The sequence below is a fragment of the Pongo pygmaeus genome, chromosome 6 (genome assembly GCF_028885625.2).
Source record: "Pongo pygmaeus isolate AG05252 chromosome 6, NHGRI_mPonPyg2-v2.0_pri, whole genome shotgun sequence".
Lineage (NCBI taxonomy): Eukaryota > Metazoa > Chordata > Mammalia > Primates > Hominidae > Pongo > Pongo pygmaeus.
Window position 1 is genome coordinate 55,691,861 of NC_072379.2, and position 27,563 is coordinate 55,719,423.

Consider the following 27,563-nt stretch of genomic DNA (forward strand, 5'->3'; position numbering starts at 1 on the left):
AATGTGAGGGCTCCGCAGGCTCTGCCCATCCACATTTTCAGACAGCCCTCTCCCCACATGCTCCCCTACAGGTACCAGGGACCTCACCCAGTCCCCAGTCCCCAGTCCCTCTGTTTATCCCTGTCCTATTGTCCCCCCATGGCCAAGAGGTCCCTCCTCCTTGGAAGGCTCTTTTCCCACATCTACTTGGCCAGGTCCAGCCTACCCTCCAGGTCCACCTCCATTCTCCTGGGGCCTCACAAGGGCTCTGGGGTGAATCACCCTACCACATTCCCCATACCAGCCATGATCAGCACAGACAGTGCACACCACGCTCTTTGCAGCTATAGGACAAATGAGCCTGGGCCCTTGACATGGGTTTGACTCATTTTATAGAAAGCCAGCTACCAGAAATAATGAGTCCCCGGGGCCAACCACATTGGAGGCCTGGGTGAGGGACCACCCAGCGGGGAGCAAGGGAGGGATGCAGACAAAGGCAGCAGAGACCCTGGCAACCTCCTTCCAGTACTCAGCAGTCACAGCTCAGCTGGGAGGGGACCCAGCAACACACTGGGTCCCCAGCACAGTCCTGGGTGGGCCCTTCATGGAAAGGGCAGGCAGGCTCTGGATGCTTCTGCAGCCATGCTGACCCAGGTTGGGGTTGCATGAGACTTGCCCCAGAGGCCTGGGGTTCAGCTGCCATCCTCGGTGATGAGGTGATGAGTGGTGGACCACAGGGTTTACCCACATCCAACGGTCACAGGATGGGGTCTGAGCCGTTCCAGTTCACTGATGCCCCCTTCCACCTAAGCGTAGAGTGAGGAGAGAGACAAAGAGATATCAAGCTTCAGGGTCCCAGATGAGAGCCCATCTCTTGCCTCCACTTCCTGAAGGTTTTGTCTTGGAGGCTTTGAATAGTTTAGTTTCCATCCTGCTCATGTCACCCCTCCAAATTCACACAAACCCACACACCAGTCTCTTACGAAACACAAATAGACCTAGGACCCCAGAGAGCAACGGAGAGGCCAGGCGGCAGGTGATGCATTCTTTTGTGCCACAGCCTACTTTGCGTCTGGCACTGCTGGGCCCTCCACTGAGGCCCTCCACTGACATGAATGATCCACACACATCTGGACCAGCCGCTCTCCAGTAGGGCCCAGTGGTTGGCACTTTAGAGGCACCTGTGCAGTCCTAGATATGGCTGAGTGCGGAACAATGGGGAGAGACGGTGGGGAGGGGCCGGAAAGCCGGCAGGACCTTGTAAGGGTTCTGGGCTTTACTGAGAGCCACAGAAAAGTAGTGAATGGCTGTGAGCACTGCAGTAACAAGACAGTTTTTTCTTTTGTTTTGTTTTTTAACCTGAAGAAGCATGGAGTATAACTAAATTGTGGTCCAGGGTTAGAGACAACTGAATAACAGTTCAATTGCAAAACGAAAGTTACTGTAGGTGAGACCATGACATTTCCTAGCACTTGATTTTAACACATGGTGCTAATTTTCTAAAAACACTCAGAAGAATCAAATTTATAGCAGATGGAGTGTTTACGTAAAATCTGGCACTAGGTATATTATACATATACAGATATTCCAAGACTATATATGAACTAGGAAACAGTTGTTGAATATCTCACAGCAGTTCTACAGTGCAGAGTTTGAGGCTGGAATTCATAAATGCTTTTCAAAGTATGAGGTTTGGGCAGGGAACAGACATCTTGTTTTCAAAACCTGAAGATTTTCTTCAGGATTGAAGAAAATCTAACTGCCATGGAGGAAGAAAAAGGGAAAGCTTTTCTCACTTCAACTGAATTGTACATCTACATCCAGAAAGTCGAGGATTCCTGACATTGGAACTGCGATGAGAAGGGTGGGAACAGGTTCTCCCAAAGTAACACAGTTGTATTTTCCAACAGAAGGCTTGGAACCACCAAGAGGTTTCAGTCAATGGTTCATCCTCAACCCACTGTTCCCCATGTTTATGACATAGCCTAAACTTCCAATGAATCTCTTTCTTCCTTTCCTAGGCTTCAGCTCTTTGTCTTTCTTCAAGTCAGTGCTTTCCTTCAATTGCTGCATCAAAGTCTCTAATTTTTAGGTTGAAAGTGTCCCTTCCAAAGGCAGCAAGTTCATACTTACTCTGTTCTTCCAACTCACTTCCCTCTTGGTATCTGTAAAGACTGGATTTTCCCCTTGCATATTTTGAATACTTTACACCATTCCATTTCCCTTCGAATGAGCAGAAAGATTTCTTGTCATTTGGAGAAAAAAATCTTAATGGCAATTTTGTGCTTCTTGCTCCTGTAGAAAGGTTTGGTGTGGAAGATATTTGCATACAGCCAATTTGGGAACAATTAATATTGCATTCTCCTCCTAGCTCTGCCCAGGGCACTGTGAGGATAGATCGTGCATACCATCGGGAACGTAAGGATGTCACGTTCATCCTAGTCTAGACACAAGACGCAGTCCTGCCCTACGTTGTGCTCCCTAGTCAACAACCCAAGAAATTTTGATTTGTCCAAATAGGAACGCTGAATTGTATCTTCTTGTTAAAACACTAGGCATGAAAGGTTGAAACAGGTGGATGCTGGAAAACACGCTCAGCCAGGAATGTTACACTGTTTGGGGCAACTGTGTCCAAAACTTTCTCCGCGTCCTCCTCCGTGTCATTTGGTGATGTTCAGTGATGCTGAAAGATCTCACCCAAAATCAGGTTGTATGGCCTTTTGGCAGTCAATCCTTTTCTGCCTGCATGAAAGGCTGAGAGGTACCCCTTTACCACCTGAACCATTGGGTTCCTGGGATCCTTCTGGTCGCAAATGCTTAGAAACAGATCTGGATGAGCAAAAATATCTGCATACATTTTTAAAAGATATTTCAAGAATAAATACTGAAAGAACTACCTTAGTGAGTTCCATTCCCAGTCTAACCTGTGACAAGAGGTACACGATAACACTTTCATGTTCATCCACAACCCCACCTCCCCTTCATCAATCGTTTTGAAGTGAAAAGGCCAGCATCATCACTTGCTCCATTGGATGTGGAAGAATTAAGTGCTTCTATGCTATCCAAGTGCTTCAGACTATTTACTGGGCTTCTGTGTGTCCAGCAGATCCAGAGGAGTCTATTGGGTTTTGGGGTTGAGCCACTTTGATGGAATTTATCCGCATCATAGCGTTCATCTTCACCGCTCAAATAAGAGACACTGGGGCCTTATTCAGAGACAAACTGGCTTGGCTTGCCGAAGTTACACTTCTCGGTGGTGAGTGCCCATTGCTGATACTATTTGGGGGTGGAGTCTGATGATGTCCTATACTGGCTAATATAGGTCCAACCAGCAGGAAAATGGCCACTGCTCTGGCTTATACAACTGAGCAGGTTCTGGAGGTAAGCAGGCTGGGAAGGCATTGTGCTGACCCCAGTTCCTGGGTACTGAGTTCATCTATTACATCTGCTGGGTTAAAAGCACCTTAGCAATCTGCAGCAACACAATGAGGGTTTGAGATTTTCAATTTTCTTGTTCTGTTCATCATCTTTGCAGTTTGGAGTGTGTCATTAAAAAGCTTTTATTGTTCTATTAAGATTTGTGGGTAAGCATTGAAATCTTGGACACTAAGGAACACATCCTGAATCCAGACTCCCAGAGGGTGGCAGAAGGGAGGCAGGAAGGAGAGCAACATGCCTGCTCTCAGCCTGGTCTCCAGGCCCCTTCACCCCGCCCCTCTCTATCCTTCCAAGCCTTTACCCTCCCCACTCAGAAAGACTGAAGTACCTCCTATGAGCTCCCAAGTTACAAATTCCTTGAATCCTGGCAAGCTGCTTCAGTGCAGGGGTGAGTCACATTCATCTACCACTAGACAACATCTGTGTCACCACAGTGGCTGAGTCTTACTATCAGGCTGTTGAGTTTGGGCTTGGTTTTGAGGCTTTCTACAGACATAACCAACCCGCTCCATCCAGCCAACAGGTGCAAATGCAGGGAGAGTACTGGAAACACCAGAGGGAAGCAGTTTGCAATTACAATAGAAAATCAAAGCAGAGACATTTTACAAATTGGAAGGGCTGAGCCATGAAGCATGTTGTGCCAGTGTAGGGGACGAATCGAATCGTTCCCCGACTGGAATGGTTCTGAAAGCTTGTGAGTCAATTACAAGGACAAGAAAGAAGGGCTCTGCATATGCAACCAACAACTGCGGACAGGCACAGAAAGGGGAGGGATGAAATGGAAACACCTCTGAGGAGCAGAAGAGACAGAATCAAAGTTCCAGACTCATTCATTGTGCTAATGCAGGAGGCGGCTGACAGCCAGCCAGTTTATAGCTGGGTCTCTCACCCTCCGTACCTTAGGCGTTTTGGCTGGGTAATTCTTTGTTGTGGAGGCCATCGTGTGCATTGTGAAATGTTTAGCATCCTCTCCCAGGGCTGTGATAACTAAAAATGTCCTCAGACATTGGCAAATAACCCCAGGGGCACAACACTGTCCCGTTGAGACCACTCGCTCTGTAAAAACACCATGGTCCCTGGTGCTCAAGTCAACTTAAAATCACAGAGAAAGGCACTTCATGGTGGAAAATAAGGCCCTGTCCCCCCAGAGGCATCACTGCAACAGAGGGGCGGTTACCTGCCTTAACTGCTTTTCAACATTGATGGACCCAGTGTTCTTCATGGGGAAAAAGATGCCTGATAGAGCCTGTGTCAGCCAGGACAAGACAGAAAGCCTGAGTTCAAAGCTCCTGACTGGTAGAAAAGCATCCAGGGACGCCTCTTGTACACTTTGAATCTCCAGACAAATAGGCCTGTGTGAAAGTTTCCGTTCCTGTGCTCCAGCCATTCGGAATGAGGAGCAGCTCTAGGATGAGCCACGTGGGTATCCCTCACCCCTGGGCCTTAACCCCTGCTGGGCCCTGCCCAGTCCGCCATCCTGCAGGATCAGATCCAGATTCCTCTTTGAAGAAGTGTTCTCTGACTGCCAGGCCACCCGCGGGTCCCCGTCAGCACCCAGGCCAGGCTCCAAGGCAAAGCTGGTTTCACCAGTGCCTGAAGCCTGGGCTCCAGGTGGAGGTGGCAGGTGGGGGTGCTGTTGCATGAACACGACACCCCCAGGCCAGCTGCTCCTCCTGGACGCCTGCTTAGGGAGTGGCCCCGCCCTCCCAGGCACTCAGCAGGGAAACCATGGTCCTCGCTGGCTCACGCTTCAAAGCCCTGCCTTGCACTCTCCTCTGCCTGCTCCTGAGCCCTGGCCCAACTTGCCACCACCTGATTCCTCCTCCTCCCCGACGCATGTCCAGAGGCCATTGCGGCTGACAGGAAAGGCAGTGCTTCCACAGCTCTTCTCTCAACTTCACAGCAGCTGAGGAGAGGGATCCTTAGACCCCAGGGACAGATGGGGAAACTAAGGATGGGAGCAGAACCAGACCTTCTGGAGCTCACACAGCTTGATGACTGCAGAGCCAGCACAGGGCAGGTGTGTGGGGCGGGGCAGGGCATCAGAAGAGGGCTGGCATGGACAGTGGGGAGTGACAGCGCCCAGAGAATGCTCCTCCGATGGGTGGGAGGCACTATGGACAGGGAGCCTGGGCAAAACGGTGTCAGTATGGAAGCTGAACGGGAGGTTCCGCAGGGAGTGGGGGTAGCTGAGGGAGGTAGGGGCTCTGCCTCTGCCCCTCGAAGGCACCATACCCAGCTGGAATTACATTTTCAATTTCTTGTCTGCACCTCCAAACAGAAACATCTGTGCCTCAGCCCCAGGCTCCGGTTATGAGTTCTTTCCTCTTTTCTCTGGACTGTTGACAACTGTTTCATTTTTCTCACTCTAGCTAGGCTGGAAGCATGAGTGAGGTCACTGTGTCTGTCTTGTTTGGAAATGACCATAATAAATTAGCCCGTTTTTTTGCTGAGATGGTTACAGTATAACAGGGGGAGGGGGCAGGGGACAGACTCCACATTCCTGACACAAGCAAAGGGAGCAGGAGACTCTCTCAGGCCAAGGTTTGTGTCACAGCAAAGCGCAGAGACACATGGGTTCTGGGATGGTTTGAATTAGGATGCTCTTCTCTGAAGGCGAAACCAGCAGTCTGGGCTTGTGCAATGTCACCGAGGCAACAAAGCCAGGTGGTGGGAAGTCACTGCCCACTCAGTGACCTTCCAATGGGCTAGGACAGCAAAAGCATAAGCCGCAGTCTCTGGAGCTTGTGACTCAAAATGTGGCTGGGACACGGACCTCCGTTCTAGAGGCCCCCATCTCCCTGTCTGTAAAAGAAGAGGTGATAACAGGGGGTGCCCAAAGGCCTTTCTGTAGAGCCAAGCAAGCCGCCAGACAGCCAGCTGTGTGGCTTGGGGGTTCTTGCAGGGCAACAGAGCTGGGTTTAAGGGTGGGTGGTGCATCTTTCCCTGGACTGTAACAGGGTTGATTCCAAACTTACTTTTGGCTGATGGCAAACTCTCTGAGAGCAGGAGCCAAGTCTTACTCAGCTGTTTCTTCCATGGTGTCCAGCCCAGGGGTTCTATGAGGGTTGACCTGATGTGGGGGAATTCTACCTGCTCACCAGGCTGGCCTACTCTGCAGCCCCACCTACTGAGCAAGATGGACAAGATGCTGTGGGCACTCAGCTGCATCTTATCAGGAGCTTGGGCTCTCACTGCAGCCTTTGAAATGACCTGAGCTCATGCTGCCACGTCATGTGTATCCCCTTCCTGACACAATGGGGCCTTCCTACAGACAGCAGGACTTACCCCTACGAGGTCAGACCCACTGGAAGTGGGTCTTCACTGACCTTGGAGGCCACTTTCCATAGTCTGTACCTTTGGGCTGTTTGAGAATCTGGGATGAAAACAGAACGCAAGCCTTTGTAATCCGACCCCTTGGACTAGGATTCTGCGAGGCTGGGCCTGCTGTTTCCCACTGCAGTGGTATGTTACCTGGCGGGTATGGGGGCAGTGTTCCCACTCTCCACTCTCCCACTCAGCTTTTCTAGGAATAACTGCCCAGGTGGACCCCCATGATGGGGGATTGATGGGGGAAGTGGTACAGGCAGGCAGCTGGTGTCAGCAAAGTTCTAGCAGACATGGAACACAGACCTGGGGATGAGGGGATAGCTAATGGAGCCAGGAAGAAGGTTCCCCTGGCCCAGTGCCTATGGCGGGCCAGAGAATCAATGCCTCACTTGATACCCGACTCTCACAAGGCAGCAGGGTTGCGGGGGGAGGTGGGCACTGCCTTTACCTGGTTCTCAAAGTGTGGTCCTGGGACCAGCAGCATCAGCATCACTCGAGGACTCCTTAAAAATGCAAATTCTTGGGCCCTACCCTGGACCTACTGAATAAAAAGCTCAGAAACCCTTGGTGTGGGGCACGGGACTTTGTGTTTTTTGGTTTTGGGTTTTTTTTTTTTTGGTTTTTTTTTGAGACAGAGTTTCCCTCTTGTTGCCCAGGCTGGAGTGCAATGGCATGATCTCGGCTCACCGCAATCTTCGCCTCCCAGGTTCAAGCGATTCTCCTGCCTCAGCCTCCCAAGTAGCTGAGATTACAGGCGTGTGCCACCATGCCCGGCTAATTTTGTATTTTTAATAGAGATGGGGTTTCTCCATGTTGGTTAGGCTGGTCTCAAACTCCCGACCTCAGGTGATCTGCCCGTCTCGGCCTTCCAAAGTGCTGAGATTACAGGTGGTGATCTGTGTTTTAACATATTCTCCAGGTGACTCTGATGCTCCTGAAGCTTCAAGGCCACTGCTCTGGAGCAAACTTTCCCCATGCATGAGCCACAAATGCATATGGGCTCCCCTTGGCCCCTGTGTGCTACACAAATAGAATTATTTTCCATCCATGACTGCTCAAGGAGATGGTGGGGCTCAGCCTTGTCCAAGCTCACACAACACTAAGCAGATGTGAGGGCAGAGAAGGGCAGGGCCCTGGCCCAAATCATGCAGCCTCTCTGCTTCCCACATAACCTCACTGTCACCTGCTTGCCAGTGAACAACAGGCAGGGGAAGGAAGTCCTGGGAGATGGAGGCAGCCAATAGAAGAGGAAAAGGAGCTTCAGGCCCATGTCCACACACTAAGACTCTCACTCTGCATGGACTGAGCTCCATGCAGGCCAAAGCCCCAGGTCGATCTCAAACAACTGTCAATTAGGGCTGAGCCCAAGAAGTCCAATTCTGGGCCCACGCTGGGAGGTGCTTGGTGAGTCATGCAGTGGAATAATTTCTGGGGAAAAAGGAGTTACTCCAGAAGAGGCAGTGGAGAGGTTTCAGGTGGTGGGCCACCCCCTGGGAGGGGTAGAGAGACACAGATTCAGATGGAGGCCTTCAGAGAGGGTCCCAGGAGTCCAGAGGCAAGCTGAGGCTGTGTCCAGGGTGTTGGAGCCCTGCTCAACAGGCCCACCTGCAGGAAGGATGCCCTGTGGCCTCCCGTGCTGTCCTGTACAGATGCCAAGGCTGGTGTCACCTCCTGTCCCCACTGCTGCCTTTCTCTCATCACTTTGAATGAGTGGCTTTTTGTACATGAAAGGAAAGCGACCTGCAGGTGCCCTTAATCCTCCCGACGAAAGAAGCACCACCACATGACCCTGCAAGAATGCTTCATCCCTGGCTAAGGGGGCGAGCAGGTGGATGGACGAACGGATGGACAGATGGACGGACAAAGCATGTCGAGGATGTCTCGGCGCTCCTCCCATTTCCCCTTCCTGGTGTTTCCACCATGTGAACATTTCTCTTTCTCTGCAGCTCCTCTCAAGGGCTCACTTGCCTGTGGTGGGCATCAACCCTAAGCTCGCTGTGCCCCCTGGATCTCAGGCAGTAAGCATTGCAGGGCCTCGCCATTTTGCATCCCCCTGCCACAACCCCAACCATTTCACAGGCAGAGAAATGCAGATTCTCTGAGATCACACCAAATCAGGAGTGGCTGAGGTCATCACCGTGAGCACAAACACCATGGAGCACTTAGTAATGTCCCAGACACTCTTCACAAGGTCCAGTGAGCAAGTTATGCATCACCCCCATTTTACAGATGACAAAGTGGTGTGCAGAAAGGTGAGGTTCAGTGGCTCACACCAAGCAGCAGCAACACCAGGGCTGGAACCCAGGCAACTTCTCTCCAGAGCCCACACTCATAAAGGTTACCAGTTCCACCGCTCCTCCAGAAGAGACTAGGATCCAGGCCTCTCCCTCCCAGGCTGCTCCTCTCGTGCATGCTGAGGCCTCTGGGTCATTCCCCAAGGGCTTTGTGAAGGGCCTGCCGGGGCAAGGGGAGCACTTCTGACAGCTACGGCCCCACCAGCCCAGGGGCTTACTCAAAGAACACAGCAAGAAGGTGAGCCCCAACTCACCCCAGTTACTGAACATTCCCCTCCCCTGGCCTGTGCCTCAGCCTCCCCTTAAATACAGAGGGGCTGGGTCAGAGGAGTTGAAGGTTCCACCTGCCTCTGAGGCCACAGGCACACTGCTCAGTGTTCAGAGTGGCGGAGCTGCTCCTCCGGCTCCTCCGCAAGCAGAGGGTACTGCTCCAGGCAGCACCTCCCGCCACCCCCAGGCTGGGCCAGGCCTCCCAGCTTCCCTGCTCAAGCCTCCCCCACCCTCAGGTAAGCACCCCTGTCCTGCCTCCTTCGGGCCTGACAGTACTTGCCACATCTGGCTGCTGCTGCCTTGAGGGAGGAGGGGCTTCAAGAGGTGCCCATTTAGCCCCCACCCCCAACCATGAGGGCAGTCTCAGAAGCTGTCTAAAGACGCATCACCACTGCAGACCACACACTCCTGAACCTGGGCCCCAGTGACCACGAGTGGAGAAACCTGTGTCTTTCCAATCACCACACCCTTTTGAATCAGGGTGGTCCAGGAACCTCTCCACCTTCCTGCAGGCCTGACCACCCCCAACCATGGCTCCTCAAAGCTATTCAGGGTGAGGCTCAATGCCAGAGAGGGGCTTGACTCACTTGGTTCTGATGCAGAGCTCGAGGGGTGGGACAAGGTCGTTGTCTGTGTCCTCAGAGATGGTTTGGGTGGTGTCTGGGAAGGAGGAGAGAGGCACACACATCACCCAGGGCCTTGCACTCACCCTAAGGTCAGCACTGACCACTCCCGGGACCCGCCCCCTTCTAGTCCCTGTTCCCTCCTCTCCATCTCAACTGGACCCACCCTCGTCCCTGACATCCATTCTCACCTGCACAAATCACTGGTCCCCACCCCTGTGTCCCACTTCAGCTACCACAGTACTCTTTCTAAAAACACTTCTGATCTCACCACCCTGATTCCAAAACCTTCCGTGGCTCCCCACTGCCTGAAGAATACATCCAAACTTGTCAGCATAGTATTCAGGGCTCTTCACCATGTGGTGTAGGCTTTACCCACACCCTTAACGCCACCCACTGCTCAAGGCCCAGCTCTGGCTGCCTCCTGCAGGGAGGCCCTGTTGGCATTGGCTCTCTGATCCCCCAGTCTGGATGCTGGAGTCTGCACTGCTCTCTGTCACGGGGGATGGTGGTAGATAGGAAGGCTGGTTTCTGTGACCAGCCTGGAGGCTCCTTGGGGACAGGGTTGGGTGGGGGAGGTGAGGGCCCGCACCAATGGTCAGCCGGATCTGCTCCTGCTGGTTGGCCAGGCCATCATAGTAGTACAAGTCAAAGAGCCTCTCAGTCCTCCAGTCACGCAGGAGCCCCGGCTGCAGGCTAAAGAGGATGCTGAAGTGGCTCTCGCTGCAAACCACCCAGATGGGGAACCTCGGGGTCTTCAGGAAGCAGCCAACCTGGATGAGGGAGAGGACTGGTGTGAAGTGCCGTCCCCAGGGAAACGGGCCCGGGCATTTTTCCGTCTGACTCAAGGCAGGGCTGACCTCAGAGAGGCCCTGCTGAAGATCACGTTTGTGTCTGATGCTGGGAGCCCCTCACGCTGCTCAGGCCACCAGGCTCTTTCCCAGGGCCATCCCTGCCCTGCCACCCCACCTGCTGCTGCTCGCAGGGCCTCTGCCATACAGACCCGAGACCCAGTATCACTCGCCCCCTCATCCCCCACATCTAATGGTTCCCAGTACTGCTCATTCTGCATCCAAGAGCTCCCCCGCTGCCAGCCTTTCCTCCTGAGATCTACTCAGCCTCCAACCTGCACCATGGCAGTGACCTCCTAACCAATTCTTCCCACACCCCTCAAACGAATTCAGCTTGTCCACTAGCCTAGAGCTTGCTTACCGTTGGACAGCCTGCATCTCCCAAATCCCTTGTTGGAGCAGAAATAGTTTCCTCCTTCCAGCTCCCAGGGAGCATATCACTAGGGGCCCACCCACCTCAGCCGCAGCACCTCTGCCTCATGCTAGACAGATCATACCCTTAAGTTCCAGGAGCCCGGGGTAAGTAAATGTCAGGTGAATGAAATTCCTCATGGATGAAGAAGGACTTGAACTAGAACTGTATGGTAAAGACAAGTAGGAATGGAGCCCTGGGGAGCCAGGAGGGAAAGGTCTGAGTGAGAAGTCCGTGGGGGTGCCAGGAATGGAGGGCCAGAGAAATTCAGGGTGCAGAAGGGCAATGAGGTTGCAGCAACACTTGGATAAGGAGCATTCCGAGCAGGGGAATTTCATGGTGGAAGTGTTTGTGGAAGAAGACAGAGAGGAATAAGCACCAGGGCCCTCAGCACGTTGCTAGCATCCTGCCTGCAATGGGAAGAGAAGTGACAAGGGCCCCCTGTGAAGCCCCTGAATGCCTGGCCTCCAAGCACTTTCCCCCAGCCCCTGACACTTCTTGGGCGGCGCCTCTCCTGACCCTGGGCCCTGGTTTATCCAGCTATGTACGTGCCACGGGCCAGGCTGATTCTGGCCTAATCCCTACCAGCCCCAGGGAGATGTTTGCATGCTCAGGTATTTACAGCTACAGCCTGTGGATTAAAGAAAGAATGGGAATTATTTTTCCAGTGGGGAGAAGGGCATACTTTTTCCAGAACCCTTCACAGAAGAGTGGTTGAGCAGCTCCCATCTTGGCCTGGGATGTCTCTGACAGAGGGGCTGTGCTCTGAAGGTCCTGAACCAGGTCCCCAGTGAAATTCCTGCACATTTAAAGCTGCCTCCTCCAGAAGGTAGGGGGACAATCTTTACAATGCACTCATCCTTTCTTACGGTTCAAGTGTCCCCTCCCCCCACACCGAGGCCTCACCCCAGCCCTGTGTGCCATTCAAGTGGACTGCAGAGCTCATTCCTTAGTGAAGTGTGGGGGAATTAGATGTCTTAAAGGACGTGGCTGGACGTGCCTAAACCCCACGTAAACTTGGCTTCCATTCCATGCTTCAAAGAGGCTTTTCTGGTGAAGGCATCGCCAGGAACAGGGAACCCTGACACAGGGACCCAGCATTCATTCACGGCAGGGAGAGAGCCCCGAAGCCAACCAGGGAGCAGGCCTTTGCATAATCAGCCACCCTGAATTTTCCAACAGAGGGACAAAAGCGCAGCTTGCCAGGCAGAAATAACAGTCGAGAGATTAAGGGAAAAAAGCTGCCCATAGACTTTATAAATGAGTTTCCTCATTCAGGAGCCTCTTTCCAAGTGGGTGACATTTTCCAGAGATGAAATTCACTTCCTTTAAATTCTTGGGTAACCAAAGGCTTGGGGCGAGGCCGGAGTCGGGGGTGGGGGGTTGCGGGGGAGGGCCACATTTCCTACAGCACAGTCTGGGACTTTGTCCTGGTGGGGGAACATGTAGCACAATTAGGGATTACTTAATCTTCTAGGGCGGCGGTTGTGAATGGCCTAAAGCCATCCATGGACAGCCAGGTTAGAAGCACTCACTTAAAAGGATCAGCATTTACTTGCGTAGAGTTATGGTGTGGCATTTCTAAGGACAGAGTTATGGTGTGTCATTTCTAAGGACAGCGATGGGGACATAGTGCTAGAGACAATAAGAACAGTGCTGTCCTTATGGAGCTTACCAGATTGATGGAGATGACACATTAATTAAATAATCAAACCCATACATTTCCACTGCACTTCAGTGAATCCAGGATGCCCTCAGATTCGCCATTATTTTTTGTATCACTAAATAAGAAAGAAAAAGCAGGTGTGTCAAAGTCTGGCACACCATCAACTGTAATAGTGCATCAGAATTTCAGAAGTGCTCAAATGTGGGCAAGTTTGCATCTTAAAGGCGATGAAATGCGATGCTTAAAATCCAGAAGAGGCCCTATGAAGGAAAGAATTAAGATACCCTGATGGTGATTGACAAGGTATGGAGGGGACAATGAGAAGGACCCCCTACTTAGATGGGGTTATGAGAGCAGGAAAGGCTGCCTTTTAGGAAGTAACGTTTAAGTCAAAAAAGCTGGGCAGGTGGAGGGTGCAGCCCGCACAAAGGCCAGGAGGTGGGAGAGAGCCCAAGAGAAGCCCCAGCCTGTGGGAGAGAGTGGTGCGGGCTGAGGTGGGAGAGGAAGGCAGGTGCAGGTCTGGCAGGGCGTTGGGGGTGGTGGGAAGTTTTGGATTTTAGTTTCTGCATTAGTCTGCTCGGGCTACCATAACAAATACCACGGACTGGATGGCTCAGACAGCAGACATTTATTATTTCACAGTTCCAGAGGCTGGAGGTCCGAGATGTCACTAGGGTTGTTTCTGAAGGCCTTGCCCCCGAGCTTGTAGGTGGTCGCCTTCTCCGTGCCTTCAGAAGGCCTTCCTGCTGTGTGACCTGTGTCCTTACCTCCTCTGCTTAGGAGGATACCAGCCATACTGGATTGGGACCCACGCTAGTGACCTCATTTTACCTTAATCATTTCCTTAAAGGCCCTTTCTCCAAATACAGTTATTAATACATTCTGAGGTACTGGGGGTCAGGGTTTCAACACAGGAATTTTGGGGAGACATAGTTCAGCTCACGACAGTCTCAGAGGACTGGAAAACCACTGAGGGTCCAGAGAAAAGGAATGATATGATCGTGTGTATATTTTTAAAGATCACACTGGCTTCAGTGAAGGGACAGGATTGGAAAGGGGGAAGCGATGGGGACAGGAGCTGAATTTGGCTGGGCTGTCACAGATGTCAAAATCAGCGATGCTGGTGGCTCTGACCTGGTGAAAGTGGATGGGCTTGAGAAACAACTTCAGGGGGAGGCACATGTCCTCCTGATGGAGAGGACGTGCTCCTGGTTGAGTAAATGGGTGGATGGTGGCCATCTCTGAGCTGGGGAGGATGGGAGGAGGATGGAGCTTTCAGAACTCTGCCTGTCAAGCTATTTTCCTTTGTGGGTCCCTTCATGAAGACGGCAATGAACATGCCTTGCAGGCCATGAAAGAAGTGCTGAGGCTAAACTCCCTGTCCCACCCCATCCCTCCTGGACTGTCAGTCCCCCATCACCACCATGACCATCAACCTGGAGGGGCTTGGCTTCCAGCTGCAGCCTAGAATGCAGTCCACCCCTTACTGGTGAGCCTTCTCCTGGGCCAGCTGTGGGACTGAGGGAGCCAGCTGGAAGTCAGATGGGCAAGACCAGCTGGTGGGGTCACAGATAGCCCATGGAGGTCCTGCAGGACACAGCCAGGCCGGGCCAGTTACTTAGGGCGGGGCTGAGTTTCTCCAGCCCAGAGTTTCATCTGTTTACCCCAGGTATACCCTGAGTATGGGTCATCTGGGTAGCTCACTTTTAGGTAGGACCTCCTCCTCCCACATACCCAGTGAGGGCCCCAGAACCCCAGGCTACAGTGAGAAGCCTGGAGACAGGCTGCAAGTGAGGGGCTTCACCTGCTAGTGAGTGAACACTGTGGACGTCATGGCCCAGGCTGTTCCAAATGCCAGTCTTCCCCATGGCTGTGTCTGTGCTGCCTGAGGAGAGGGCCAGGCCAGGCCAGAGCAGGGGCCCTGGCTCTAAGTCCAGGTCCAGGCTTGGGTGCTGACCCCCTTGGACTCCTTCTATGTCCAATGTAGCTAACTGTGTAGGGCCCAAGGGACTTGGGGACAGAAGGGATGGAAGGTGGTGTTAAAGAAGAGGGAAGGGGCCAGGCACAGCGGCTCACACCTGTAATCCTAGCACTTTGTAAGGCTGAGGTGGGTGGATCACTTGAGGTCAGGAGTTCAAGACCAGCCTGGCCAATATGGTGAAACCCCATCTCTACTTAAAAAAAAAAAAACAAAAAAAAAACAAAAAAACCTGCCCCTGTAATCCCAGCTACTCAGGAGGCTGAGGCAGAAAAATTGCTTGAACAGAGGAGGTAGAGGTTGCAGTGAGCTGAGATCACTCCAGCATGGGTGACAGAGTGAGACCTTGTCTCAAAAAAAAAAAAAAGAAGAAGAGGGAAGGGCTTTGTCTGAGCTGCCGGGCCCTGAGTCTTCAGTGGAAGGCAGAAGTTGAGGCCCAGCCCTCAGTGAGCTCATGGAGGAGGAGAAGAGGCCAGGGCTCCTTCCTTAGCGAGCTTGCAGTTGCAAGGCAGAGAAAGGAAGCATCCACCTACTGCAGGGAAACAAAACTCCCAGTCCTTAGCTGAGCACAGAACAGCAGAGGGTCTATGTGGGTCCAAGAAGCCCACGAGGAGGGGAGATGGTTGTAGGGCCTGAATTTCTTCAATTTTATTCCAAGGGAAGGATGACGCCAACTGGTTTTCCCATCAAGTACCCTTCACAGACCACAGGAAAATAGTTTACTCTCTGACCAACGCCCTCGACCGAAGAATGAAACCAGAGCTCATGGTGAGCCTGGGAATTCCATGAGCCTGGCCAAGGTTACCTCTCTTGGCCCATGGAATTTTGAGCTGAATACTTTCGGAGCACACCCAGGGTCTGGTGCTCGAGAGCTCTGGTGCTTCTCACCAGCCACATTCCTGGGCTGCCTCCTAACACCAGCACAGCCAGGAAGCAGCCACTCTCATTCTTTTTTCCCCCAAGTCTTTGGGACCCAGAAGTCTGCTTTTGGCGTGCTGGGGGTATCATCCAGAGAGGGGATCTGGGGAAGGGGCTGCACCACATGGGTCACTAGCAAGACACAGCACACCCCAACATGTGGTCATGTGGGAAGGGTGGGTAAAACTGAGCCCTGGCTTAAAACCCTAGTCTTTTTCCACCCTGAAAATCCAGGGTGGAATCGCCTGGCACTATCTGCATGGCCCTGCTGAGTCAATCTCTGTGTCCTGGTTCTGAGGATAGGTAGTGAATGAGGCCTCATCCAGACCCTCCAAGAATCTTTGCAGGGGGTGGCCACTGTGAAAAGCGCTCCTGCTGCCCCTCAGGACAACCCTTCCCATTTAATCAACCACAGAACAATGGAAAGCAATGCTCAGAAAAATGTTCCATGGCAGCTGGAACAAGAAGGCAGGGTCCAGTGCTCCTCTGCCCAGCCCCCTCAGCCCCTGGCCACATTCCCCAGAGGTACAGTCACCCATGCCCTATCCAGCTTTACCTGGGGGCCCAGCCCTTTCTGAGCCCTGGATGCAGTGACACAGGATGCAGAGGGACCACATGCCAACAAACAGGATGCGTGAGGCCTACTATGGGTTGAACTGTGCCTCCAAAAAGATATGTTGAATCCTAGCCCCCAGTACCTCAGAATGTGACTGTATTTGGACACAGGGTTGTTGCAGGCATAATTAGTTAAGACGAGGTCATACTGGAGTATGGTGGGCCCTTAATCCAATATGACTGAGGTCTGTATAAGAAAAGACACAAAGGGAGAAGGTGGCCCTGTGATGATGGATGGAGGCAGAGACTGGAGTGATACATCTACAGAAGCATCACTATATGGTCAAGGAACACCAAGGATTGCCAGAAAACACCAAGAGCTAGAAGAGACAAGGAAGGATTCTCCTTATGGGTTTCAGAGGGAGCATGGCCTTTCTGACAGCTTGATCTTGGACTTCCAGCCTCCAGAACTGTGAGACAGTAAGTTTCTGTTGTTTCAAGCTACCCAGTCTGTGGTACTTTGTTAGGCAGCACTAGGAAACTAACACGAGGCCTAAGACCTCAAGTTCCTGTCCCTTGAGAAGGCTCCCCCACCACACAGACACCAGCTGCAGCCACTGTGACCCACAATCATAGCAGAAATCCCTCAAAGTCCTTTTCAAACAATCTTCCCCAGAACACGGTATCAGCTGGCTTTGGGTCTGAATTACAGGCCTCTAGCCACAGCAGAGAAGCTGTACTTCTTCCCAAGCCCTCTGTGATTCCAAATGGACCCGAATTTCAGCCAGCTCTGAGAATTGGAGTCCAGCTTTCCTTTCCCCCTTCCCTCCTTCTCATTGCTCCAGAGGGTCAGGATCCCCTACTTGTGGTGAACATGAGCATCTGGGTACCTGGCACACGTTGTAATGCTCAAAGAGAGATAAGAAGCCAATATCACTGCGTGCAGCAATGCCTCTGAGAAGTGTGATGTTCCCGTCCCCAGAATCCAGCTCAACCACATCGTTGAAAACATTGGACACAGCTTTCCCAGTCAGGAGCAGATTGACAAGTTCCTGCAGATGAGAGAAAGGGGAAAGACTCATCAAGTCTGAATCAGTTACTGAGAGTGGAGAGGAGACTGGGGAAAGAGAAAAAGAGTGGAGTGGAGAAGGAAGGAAAGTGAGGAGGGAGACAGCCTGAGAGCAGAGGAGGCTGTGACTTCAATTCTCCCACAAGCCCTGTGGGAAAGGCACTAACTTTTCTCATCAAGGTAACTCCAGGCACCCATCCACCTTTATTCCACAAGCACTCATTGAGTACCAACCATTCACAGGACCCTGTCCTATGCTGTAGGCTACTGGGGGCACTGGTGAAAGGGTGAGACATGGCTCTTGACATGTGCTTTGGGTCTAGACTGTGGAGTCAGGTGCATGCCTGCACATTGACACGATGCAGGATGTGGCTGGGGCTGTAAAAATGTGTGCATGGAGTACTCTGGAGCCAGATGAACACGAGGCCGCATGACTGGGTCAGGGCAGCTTTAAGGAGAAGTGACATTTGGGTGAGTCTTAAACGATGTTATTTTTTAAAGAAATCTTTTTATTTTGAAATAATTTTAGATTCAAAGGAAGTTGTAAAAATAGTACAGAGAGTTCCTGTGTACCCTTCACCCAGCTTCCCCCAATGATAACATCTTACATAACCAGAGCCCATTATCTCAACCAGGAAACTGACCACGGTGCAGTACCAATAGCTACACTCCAGGCCTTGTTTGAACTTCATTAGTGATGGTGGGGTTTTAATGGGGCAGGGAAAGCCGAGGAAGGTACTTCAGCAGGCAGCAAGAACAGAAGTAGAGAGGTGGGAGTAGGAAGCCCAAGTCTGAGTTCTAGCTCTGCCTCTGCCATTGTCTTGCTGCGTGGCATGAGGCATTGGGTGGTCCTGTGACTCAAGCTACACACCTGGCAAGCCAACAAGCATGCCAACCCTGGAACTTGGAGACAGTGACATGTGGAACAACATTCCTCCAGCAGTCACCTGCAACCCGTGCCTCCCACATTTTGGTGTACCAATATGGCTGGAAGGTCCCTTCCTTATGCAGGGTAACCAGGGGTCCAACCTCCTGTTAGGAATGGAGAAACTGGGGCTCACAGGCGGGTTACCCAAGCCACACAGCCCATTAGGGCCAGAGCTGAGCTTCCACCCACATCTGACTCTCTCTGTCCCATGTAACTTCCCTCTTCCCCCAACCCTGTTACCCTCATGGTACTATCTGCCTGGGCACAGATTCAAGATGAAGGGTGGCCTCTAAGGGCCCGCTGAGGAGGAATTTGAGCGAGCCCAGCCCCAGCACTAGGGCAGGCAGGTCTCTCTGTCTCATCCACCTTCTGCCACAGCTGGTGCTGCCTGTGACGCAAGAAGGCAGGCATCACTCCCACAGTGGAGCACGTAGGAATGGCCAGAACGGCCCTTGACCAGTGTAAAGTCTGGAGGGCAGAGTTTATAGAGGTGTTTTCCCCTGAATCGTGAAAATGACATTGGGGGTTAACAAATCCCTCAGTTAAAACCAACACCCCTGCCCCAGTGACAGTAAAAGAGGCCTCCTCTTATGGCCGCAGAGGGACCCCCACTGGAGGGAGATACCAAAGGGGACTTATTGTGTCCTTGTAGAGGAAATGAGACACAAGAATTTGGAGGAAATGTCTGCTGTAAAATAATGCACCTCAGGGGCAGCAGCTGCTGAGAAAGGCACAGCCTTTTTCAGGCGAGTTCGAGTTTTCCAATCTGGTTTTTCAAGAGGGATAAAAGCCCCTGCTCCCTGATCTGTGTCTAAAACCTTCTTCATAGCAGGAAGCCTTTTTGAGATGGTGAAGAAGGGGCATCAGGCCTCTCCCTGCTCCTAGACTCCAAAGTCACACAATGGCAAAGCTTAGCAGTCCCTTTCTACACAGTGTGGTCTGTGGACCAGCAGAATCGCCCTCCCTGGGGAGCCTGACAGAAATTGAGAATCTTAGGCCCCAGTCCAGACCCACTGAATCTGAGCCTGCTCTTCAGCAAGACCCCTAGGGGATTCATTCAAAGTGTAAGCAGCCCTGGTCCAGTCCAAATGCCTCTTGTACAAATGAGGAAACTGATGCGCAGGAGGGGAAAAAGACTGCCCCAGTTCATATTGTGAGTGAAACAGAGAACAGGGCTTGGGACCCAGCCCCAGACTCTGATCTGGGCTCCTCTGCACCCTGCTTGACTGCCCACACCTGGGCAGCATCCTTCTCTGCCCCAGAAAAGGGGAAGCTCCCATGGGGCAGGCAGGTGCCTGGAGTGAGAGTGAGGCCACCCCGAGCAGCCAGAAGAGTAGCCACTCCCCGTGAGGCCTTCCTCTAGGGTGGTGGGCAGCAGCCAACCCCACGGTCCCTCTGTGGGTGCCCTGGACAAACCACAGGCCCCAAGCTTGCCTTGTATGGTGCCCAGGTAGGTTTCCAGAGCTGGGCGCAAGTGAGCCAGGACCCCCAGGACAACTGAGTCCTCAGTTGAGCCCAGAAGATGTGCAGCTCTGTCCAGCCCGTCCATGCTATGCTGTGTGGCCCCCCATGTGCTGAGAGCCAGATTTCACTGTGGCCTGTGTGGCTGCTCTGGGAGGCCTCATCATGGGGAGAAAGGCATGGATAGAAGCCAGGTGTAGAGCTGAGCTCCCAGTTTTGATGCCCACTCGGTAACATCTTGAAAAGGTCCCTTCCCTGGTGTCACCTGGGTGACTGAGAGGACCGATGACAAGCAACTGTGCTCAGGGTCTTCTTTGCCCCTGTGAGGTCCATTGAGGGCCCCTTTGTAAAGATGCAGAGGGAAGGGTGGCTATAAAGACAATACCTTGTGCAAACGTAGAAGAGGCCAGAGCCATCATCTCCCCAGCTGGACCCAGGGTCCCCTGGCCCATGCCTGAGACATCACTCCCTGTGTCCTGGGCTCCGGGCTGTGTAGCACTTTGGTCTGAGTTCAGCCTCTTTTGCATCCTCTGCAGCTCTGAGCACATAGATCAGTGCACAGAAAGCTGTCCAGAAACAGAAGCTAAACTGAGCTCTCTTTCTAGGTCTCCATGACATGACAGTGAAACCCAGCAGAGGTGGGCACGTGAAAGCTGCTTGAAGAGTGTTGGCAGAGGCAAGAAAGACTTGCCTTTTTCTTGGGCAAGAGGAGGGAGGAGGACACCTCCCTCTCTGAGGGACAGAGGAAGGGGAAGGATGGCCTGGGCCCCACAGCGCCCCCTGACCTGTGTACAGTAGCCATGTGCTCCAATCAGGTGGCTGGTGGGGACATCAAAGTCCTGGCGGATGCTGGAAAACACAAGAAGAAGCATTGTTAGCACAGCTCTGCCTGACCCAGGTTGCAAACCTCGCTAGGTGACCAGGCGCTCCCCTTAGGTTCCAGGCTAAGACCCAGAATTCTAGATTTGGTGGGAACCTGAGCGCTCTGTTCTGCGCCCTCCATGGAGGAGGTTCCTACCCAGAAGGGATGGGGCTAGAGCCCAGGCCTCCTAGAGTAGAGCTCACTGCATTCTCTGGGCAATGGCCTCCACTCCAGCCGCACCAGGGCTCTGCCTACACAAGAGAACAGCAACTGAAGCATGACACAGAAGACAGGACCCTGGGTTTGGAATCCAGTGTCCTGAATTCACATCCCAACTGTCACTACCAATGGTGTAGACTGAGGAACCCTCTTCCACCTCTGAGCCTCAGTCTGTCAGCCTGTAAAATGGGAGGAATGGACTCTAATGTTTTCTTGAGTTGTAGAGTAACAGTCACCACCACCTGCTCCTGCACCAGGCACTGTACGCACACTATTCCCTAAAACCCTTCGAGAAAACCAAGCCTCAGAAAAGGGATGTCTTGCTCAAGGGTGCCCAGCTCTGAGGCCTGTGCCCCCACCCCATGGTACCACTGTGGTTCCACCCTCAGAATGGAGTCCTTCAAAAGGTGCAAGGTGAAAACCTACTTTGCTGAAGACATTCCCCAAACTGAAAGAAATGGGTTGAGCACCGCTGGGAACCAGAACAATTCAGTATCCCGGTAAGCAGAGGTGTGCCGCACGTGAGGCAGAAAACCCTCCCAAGTCTCCATCCTCCTTCCCAGCTTGCTGTCCTGCTAGGAAGCCTGCCATTAGGACATGGTTCCTTTTAGCCACCCCAATGCAAATCCCTCTGGGAGATGAAAACTCTGTTGAACAGAGCCCTGTAAGGAGCACACAGGGAAGGAGCTGCTATCTACTCACTGTGCTCAGAAGGTGGCAATTGCAACCACCAGCCCTGAGTGAAGTAGGAATTCCTGTCTCTATTTTATAGATGTGGGAAGAAGCGCAGAGAAGCTGGCTCTGGGGGGCAAGGTGAGGCCAGGGAGCCTGGGTCCCAGGCCTGTCCCCCCAACTTCTGCACATGACCCTGGGGGGCACACACAACCCTGGGAGTCACACTTGAACCTGGAGGTCACATGCAACCCTTGGGGGTACACACAACCCAGGCAGGTACACACAACCCTGGGGGGCACACACGGCCCTGGGGGTCACACTGGACCCTGGGGGGCACACATGACCCTGAGAGGCACACTTGACTCTGGGAGGCACACACGACCCTGGGGGGCACACACAGCCCTGGGGGGGCAAACACAGCCACCCAGCACTGTGTTCAGGGCCTGGCCCCCTTCCTTCAACTACACCCCAAATAGAGAGGCCAGGTATAAGATTTAGAGAGGAGACCCAGGGGTAGGAAGGGCTTAGCAATCAGAGCATTTATTTTTCCTTTCAGTAGAGGAGAAGAGAAACTTGGTCTCAATTTATGCTTTAAATCTAAGATCTGCCATAAGCCCACAAGCCTAAAATACACGCCTGGGTCTCTGTCTGCTTCCAAAACAAGTTTAGAAATTCCAGCTCCACAATACTTGGGGAAAACACTTGCTTGTGTTTTTTAATAACCATGGCCAAACACAGAAGGTTTATGGTCCACATGAGAAGATGAGCTGGGGTTACCCTTGCAGGAGCTTGCAGAGAACCACTAAGGCTTGGGGGTCTTCTGGGAAGGGTGGTTGAGGCTCACCCACCACAGATAGCCCAGCAGGCCTGGGAAGGAGCCAGCTGGGAGTGACTCATGGCAGAGCATAGCACTCGGCTGGCGCTAGCTCAGGCAGAAGAATTGATGGAAATGCTCTCTGCAGCATATACAAGCATCTTCTGAAGAGAAGAAAATAACCTCAAAAGGGTCCTGAGGGGGGGCCGATAAGCATCACTGGCCCCATGCCACCTGGAGCTTTTAGAAGCAGTCCAATCTTCATAAGCTCATTGCCTCGTGTTCACCCAGTGGGCTCGAGAGCCTGCGTCAGCTGGGAGCAGGGGGACAGGCAGAAAGGACAATGGGAGGAAATGGTAATTGCATCCTTAGGTGCAAACACGATGGGAAATTCAGCAGTGCGCTGAGATCTTAAAAGGGAGGAACATCTGCATTTCACATCAGGGCATTTGAGAGAGAGATGCCAAGGAGTGGCTTATGGTTTAAGAGATTTACAACTTTGGCAAATCTAGATGCCCAGACCTCCCTCTAGGGGAATTCTCTGGAGAGCTGAGTGTGAGGAGTCCTTGAGCAGAGGAACAACAGCCTCAGCACTGCCCCAGAGAGAAGGTAATCCACATGGCTAGTCCCAGCCTGCTGTGTGGCCTCGGTCTCCCCTCCTGCAGCACGAGGGGCCTGGACAAGATGAGAGGTGTAACGGGATAAACTGCGTCCCCTTAAAATTCATATGTTGAAGTCCTAACCTCCAGCACCTCAGAATGTGTATTTGGAAATACAGCCTTTCAAGGGGTGACTAAGTTAAAATGAGGCCATTAGGGTGGGCCCTAATGCAATCTGACTTGGAAGAAGAGGAAACCTGGACACACAGAGGGACACCAAAGATGCACACTCACAAAGAAAAGATGAAGTGAGGACTCAGTAAGAAAGTGGCCACCTGCGAGCCCGAGAGAGAGGTCTGACAAGGTACCAACCCTCTGGCACCTTGATCTTGGACTTCTCACCTCCAGGGCTGTGAGACACGAATGTCTGTCATTATGGCAGCCCTAGAAACCAACACAAGTGGCCTCCAACATCTTTTTAGATTCAGAGCCCTTTCTTCAAATGCAATACTACAGGCAGAAGCCCATTATATGAAACATACGGGCTGAAGGCAGTGTGGAGGCTTGTCCCATCCTTCTCCTCCTCTATCAGCCCCTGGATCTCCAAGGACATGCAGCATCCTAGGAGCGGGGGCCACCTGAGCCACAGCTGTGACTGTCCCTTACCAAAGACTGACTTAACCATCCAGTCTAATGAGCAGCTATCTCCTCCATGTCCTCCTGGGGGCTGGATGACCCTGGGCCTTCAGAGAATTCTGCACAACCTGAGGAACCAGGCACCAAGCTGGATGACAGGAGCCAGGAGGGCCCAGGACCAGACAAAATGGAAGCTGTTCTGCACTGGGGGCCCCTCCAGGGAGCAGAGCTTGCTGGGATTTCAATCCAATAAGCACAAAGGAGAGATGGGCTTGACCAGGGGGTGAAAACTCACGGAATAGGCTTGGCCCTGGCTGCCCTGGCTGCCCTGGCACCAACCTCCGCAGCATTCTGGGAGCGAAGGGTCAGAACCCTGAACCAAGGGTCTGGGGTGATGAACCAGCCTCCAGGGATGCCTGTATCACCCAAAGACAGAGAAGGAGGAATAGAGAGCTTTGCCCAGGATGCCAGCAAGGACCAAACCTCCCAACTCTGTCCACCATCAGAAGGTTCCTGAGATACTATGCTGTATCAAGAAACAGAACAAAGGGGATATCAGGGCTGGGAGAGTTTGCAAGGCTCGGAATTTTGCAGAAGGTAAGATGAATGCCCAGAGACAGTAGAGAACTGGCCCTGAGTTAGTGACAGATGTCAGCCCAGACTCAGGGCCCTCTGCTTCCCTTCTCCATCTGCCCTCTGTCCATACATCCCGGAAGGGGAAGAGGCTCTGCCACTGAGCAGGCTGCACAATGCATGGGCCTTGAATCTGCATAGTCTCAGGCACCTTCAAATGCATCTTTCTCTCAAAAGCCTTGTAAGGCCAGGAGGGTAAGACCACCATCTCTGTTTTACTGATGGGGAAACTGAGGTCCAGTCAGTAAAAAGGACTCGTGGTTTTGTGGTCACACAGAGTAGGCAGGACTAGGACTCTGTCCTTAGTACCAACATCACAGTGTCTGCTGTGGCCTGAAATATGGGATGATCAGCCAGGCCAGCCAGCTCCAAGCAAGCCTTGGAGTCCCAAAGCCCTACCCCTGGCCCCCACCATTGCTGGCTCAGGCACAGCTTGTCCCTTTATCTAAAAGCCTCCCTGTGTGAATCTGGGCATGTGGTATAAAAGTTTCTGAATAAGAAGGAAAGTAAGTCCAAGTGGCCTAGAGACCTGGTCCCAGCCCACAGCCATTCACCTAACACCAGCGTCCACTCGGCCCCTGACTGGTGAGTGACCTCAGGCATGTCCTGACCTCTCTCTCAGCTTGTGTCTTCACTTAGAAAACCAGAGGACTGGAGCAAGAAATCTCTAGGGGCCTCCTAGGATGTGCACAAGTGTGCCTGGTCCATGACTCTATGGAAAACATCAAGCCTGAAGTAGGCAGTTCTTACCCTGGGGAGACCCAACCAGCTAGCCCCCCTCCACCTGACCACTAGGGCACCAGGCCCTGGAGGAACACTGTCCTACCAGGCCAGCTCCTGCTTGCCACTCCCAGAAACTGACCCTTGACCACACTTCCCCCACACACCAGCAGTGACCTCCAGAGATAACAGCCCTTTCGTGGGGTTTATATTGACTTTTAAGGACAACATCAATAGTGTAAGGGCAGCTGTGGTACAACCAAGAGAACTTGGGCTCTAAAGTCAGAGGGCCCTGGTCAAATCCAATTACTGCCACTTATCAGTTATTTCCCTCTCTGAGCCTCAGTCTCCCCATTTGCAATACAGGTACAATGATATCTCCTTCTATTAAAGACTGCTGTGAGAACTGAATGAGATGAACTATATAAAGCATTTGGCATTCGGTAAATGTCACTTCCTTTTTCCTACTATAACAACCATAATAACAAAAAACAAAACAAAACAAAAAACAATGACCAAGAGGTCATGATTCCTGCCATCTCAACCACTCATATCATGGCCAAGAACCCAGAATAAACCAAGACCTCCGAGCAGTTGAAATGGAGCTGTGAATATCTGAAGAGGATTTGGATACAGCAGATATCAACTGTTTTCCCAGGACGGCCAAGAGGGAGTAGACGATGAGTCAGAATCAATGGGTGTCAGGCCCCTTCTGCCACCTGCACTGCGTGACCTTTGGTAAATCGCTTTCCATTTCTGAGCCTCCGGTGTGTCATCCCGACAGGGATAACAATAATTACCTCAAAGGGCTGTTGCAATAAGGGACTAGACCATGTCAGGTCTTGCAAACTGCAGAGCGCTCCACAGGCTAGAGGGTCAAAGTTGTTTCCATTCTCAAAGCAGTAAGAGGAGAGGGCTAGGATGGGAGCCCAGGAGGCAGGGGGAGAGTTGGTGGAAGGCTCTGCAGGATGGAGAAAGAGGGACCTGCAAGGAGGAAGAAGGGAAAGCAGGGACCCGGGCTCATCAGCAGCTGGCCAAAGCCCTTCCCAAGCTGCCTTCTGCCACCCACCTCTTCCCACCCACCATGTCCAGCTCCTTCCCTCCCAAATAGACCCTGAGCAACTGATCGCTGAAAACCCCCACCAGTGGCCTCTGCCTACTTTGTTCTTGCTGCCTGCCAAAACCCTTCCCACTTATCCCTCAGATCCCTGCTAAATGTCACCTCCTCTAAAATCTCACTCACCCCAGGGACAGAAATGCCCCATCTCTCCTCCCCTTCCTAAGGGTACCCACCAACTGCTTTTCACACACCGGTCTTGCCTCTCCAGGTGGTAAGGATTTTTGAGGGCTAGAACTGGTCTCCAGACCCCGCAGGTGCACAGCAACTGTGCCCCTAAACGACATGAGCCTACCCACACCTACCCCAGGTGACACTGCATGTGAGAAAGGCCCTGGTGGAACAGCTTCCAGGAGCTGGAAGAGGCAGGTGGAAGTGAGCACCCCACCCACACAGTTGAGGCTGGTCTGGCACAGGAGACCCTTTCAGCAGGTTAATTACCTCTCCCTCCTTCTGAGGCCTGTCCTCTTTCTCTGTGCACCTGGCCCTTCGTGAACATGTAGGTAAGGTCCCCGGGTGAGTGGGTAGGGGCAGGAGATGCCACAGGACCGAGGGTCTTGAGACCTCCCAGCTCTTCAGCGGCCTGGGTGTGTCCCCCCTTCTCAGCTGTGCCAGGTGGGCCCCTCCCACCCAGCTCTCAGGCTTGGTGTCCACGACAGAATGACTGTCCTCACAGCTCAGTGGCTGTGACTTGCCATCTCAGCAGCTTAGGGGTCTGGCCCAGGCACAGTTGGCTTGCTTTAGCCCAGCCCATGCCAGCTGCACTGCGAGAGGACAGCAGGTAGTCAAGCACCCAGCTGGTATGGGCCTATCTAGGGCCTCATTTGCCACCTCTCTTTCTAAGTCAGCAGACACAGCTGAGCAGCTCCTGTTACCCCTCCCACAGTCCAGGGAAGACGATGGAGGCACAGGGTCTTTGACTGAGAGCCAGGAGCCTCGGGTGATGCTGCCAACTGTGCCATTAACTGACCCTTCACTTCTCAAAGTTCCCACACCTGTAAATGATATAAGGGTTCGTAAACGAGATAAGGGTTCCAGTCTGTGGGCCCATCCCTTGGGTTGCCACAAGACCACAAAGGCCCAGGATGGCAGCAAGGGCCCTTTCCCTCTCTCCTCCACCTCCAGCTCCTGCTGAGGCTAAGCCTCCAGATTCAGGTGTCTGCACAGGGTCTCCAGAGGAAGCGAGGCAGAGATCTACAGGACAGAATTTGGTTCCCTGTAAAGGGGCCTGGGGACAAAGGAGCAGGTGGCTCCCAGGGACGGGACCAGGGAGAGAGACAGAGTCAGTGGAAGGATGTGGAGTCTCAGTGGCAGGCCCAGTATTTCCATGACACTGGCATCTATGCCCCCGTGGGTCCACCTTCCATTGTCACCTTGGTCTCTTGAGACATTGCTGAAAATCTTCATTAGTGGGGCTTCTGCCCTAATCTGAAAATCTGAATCAGTGTTAAAGTTCAGCTGGAGTTTATTGAGGAAGTTCCTCTCCTCCTGTTTCCCAGCTAAGCTTCAAAAGGTC

At 52.6% G+C, this 27,563-nt stretch overlaps 1 protein-coding gene across 2 annotated transcripts in view; it reads right to left on the minus strand.

Annotated features, from left to right (window-relative positions):
* Positions 1–354: 354 nt before the first annotated feature.
* The window catches only part of MINDY4 (MINDY lysine 48 deubiquitinase 4), a 120,974-nt gene continuing 93,765 nt past the window's right edge, over positions 355–27,563 (minus strand). For both annotated transcript variants that reach the window (XM_054495057.2, XM_054495058.2), the window contains exons 14-18: positions 20,558–20,621; positions 17,205–17,366; positions 10,527–10,707; positions 9,899–9,971; positions 355–785 (exon numbers count right to left, since the gene is read on the minus strand). In XM_054495057.2, the coding sequence (XP_054351032.1) occupies positions 737–785; positions 9,899–9,971; positions 10,527–10,707; positions 17,205–17,366; positions 20,558–20,621 (529 nt within the window). In that variant the 3' untranslated portion in view covers positions 355–736. The remainder of the gene's footprint in view (positions 786–9,898; positions 9,972–10,526; positions 10,708–17,204; positions 17,367–20,557; positions 20,622–27,563) is intronic.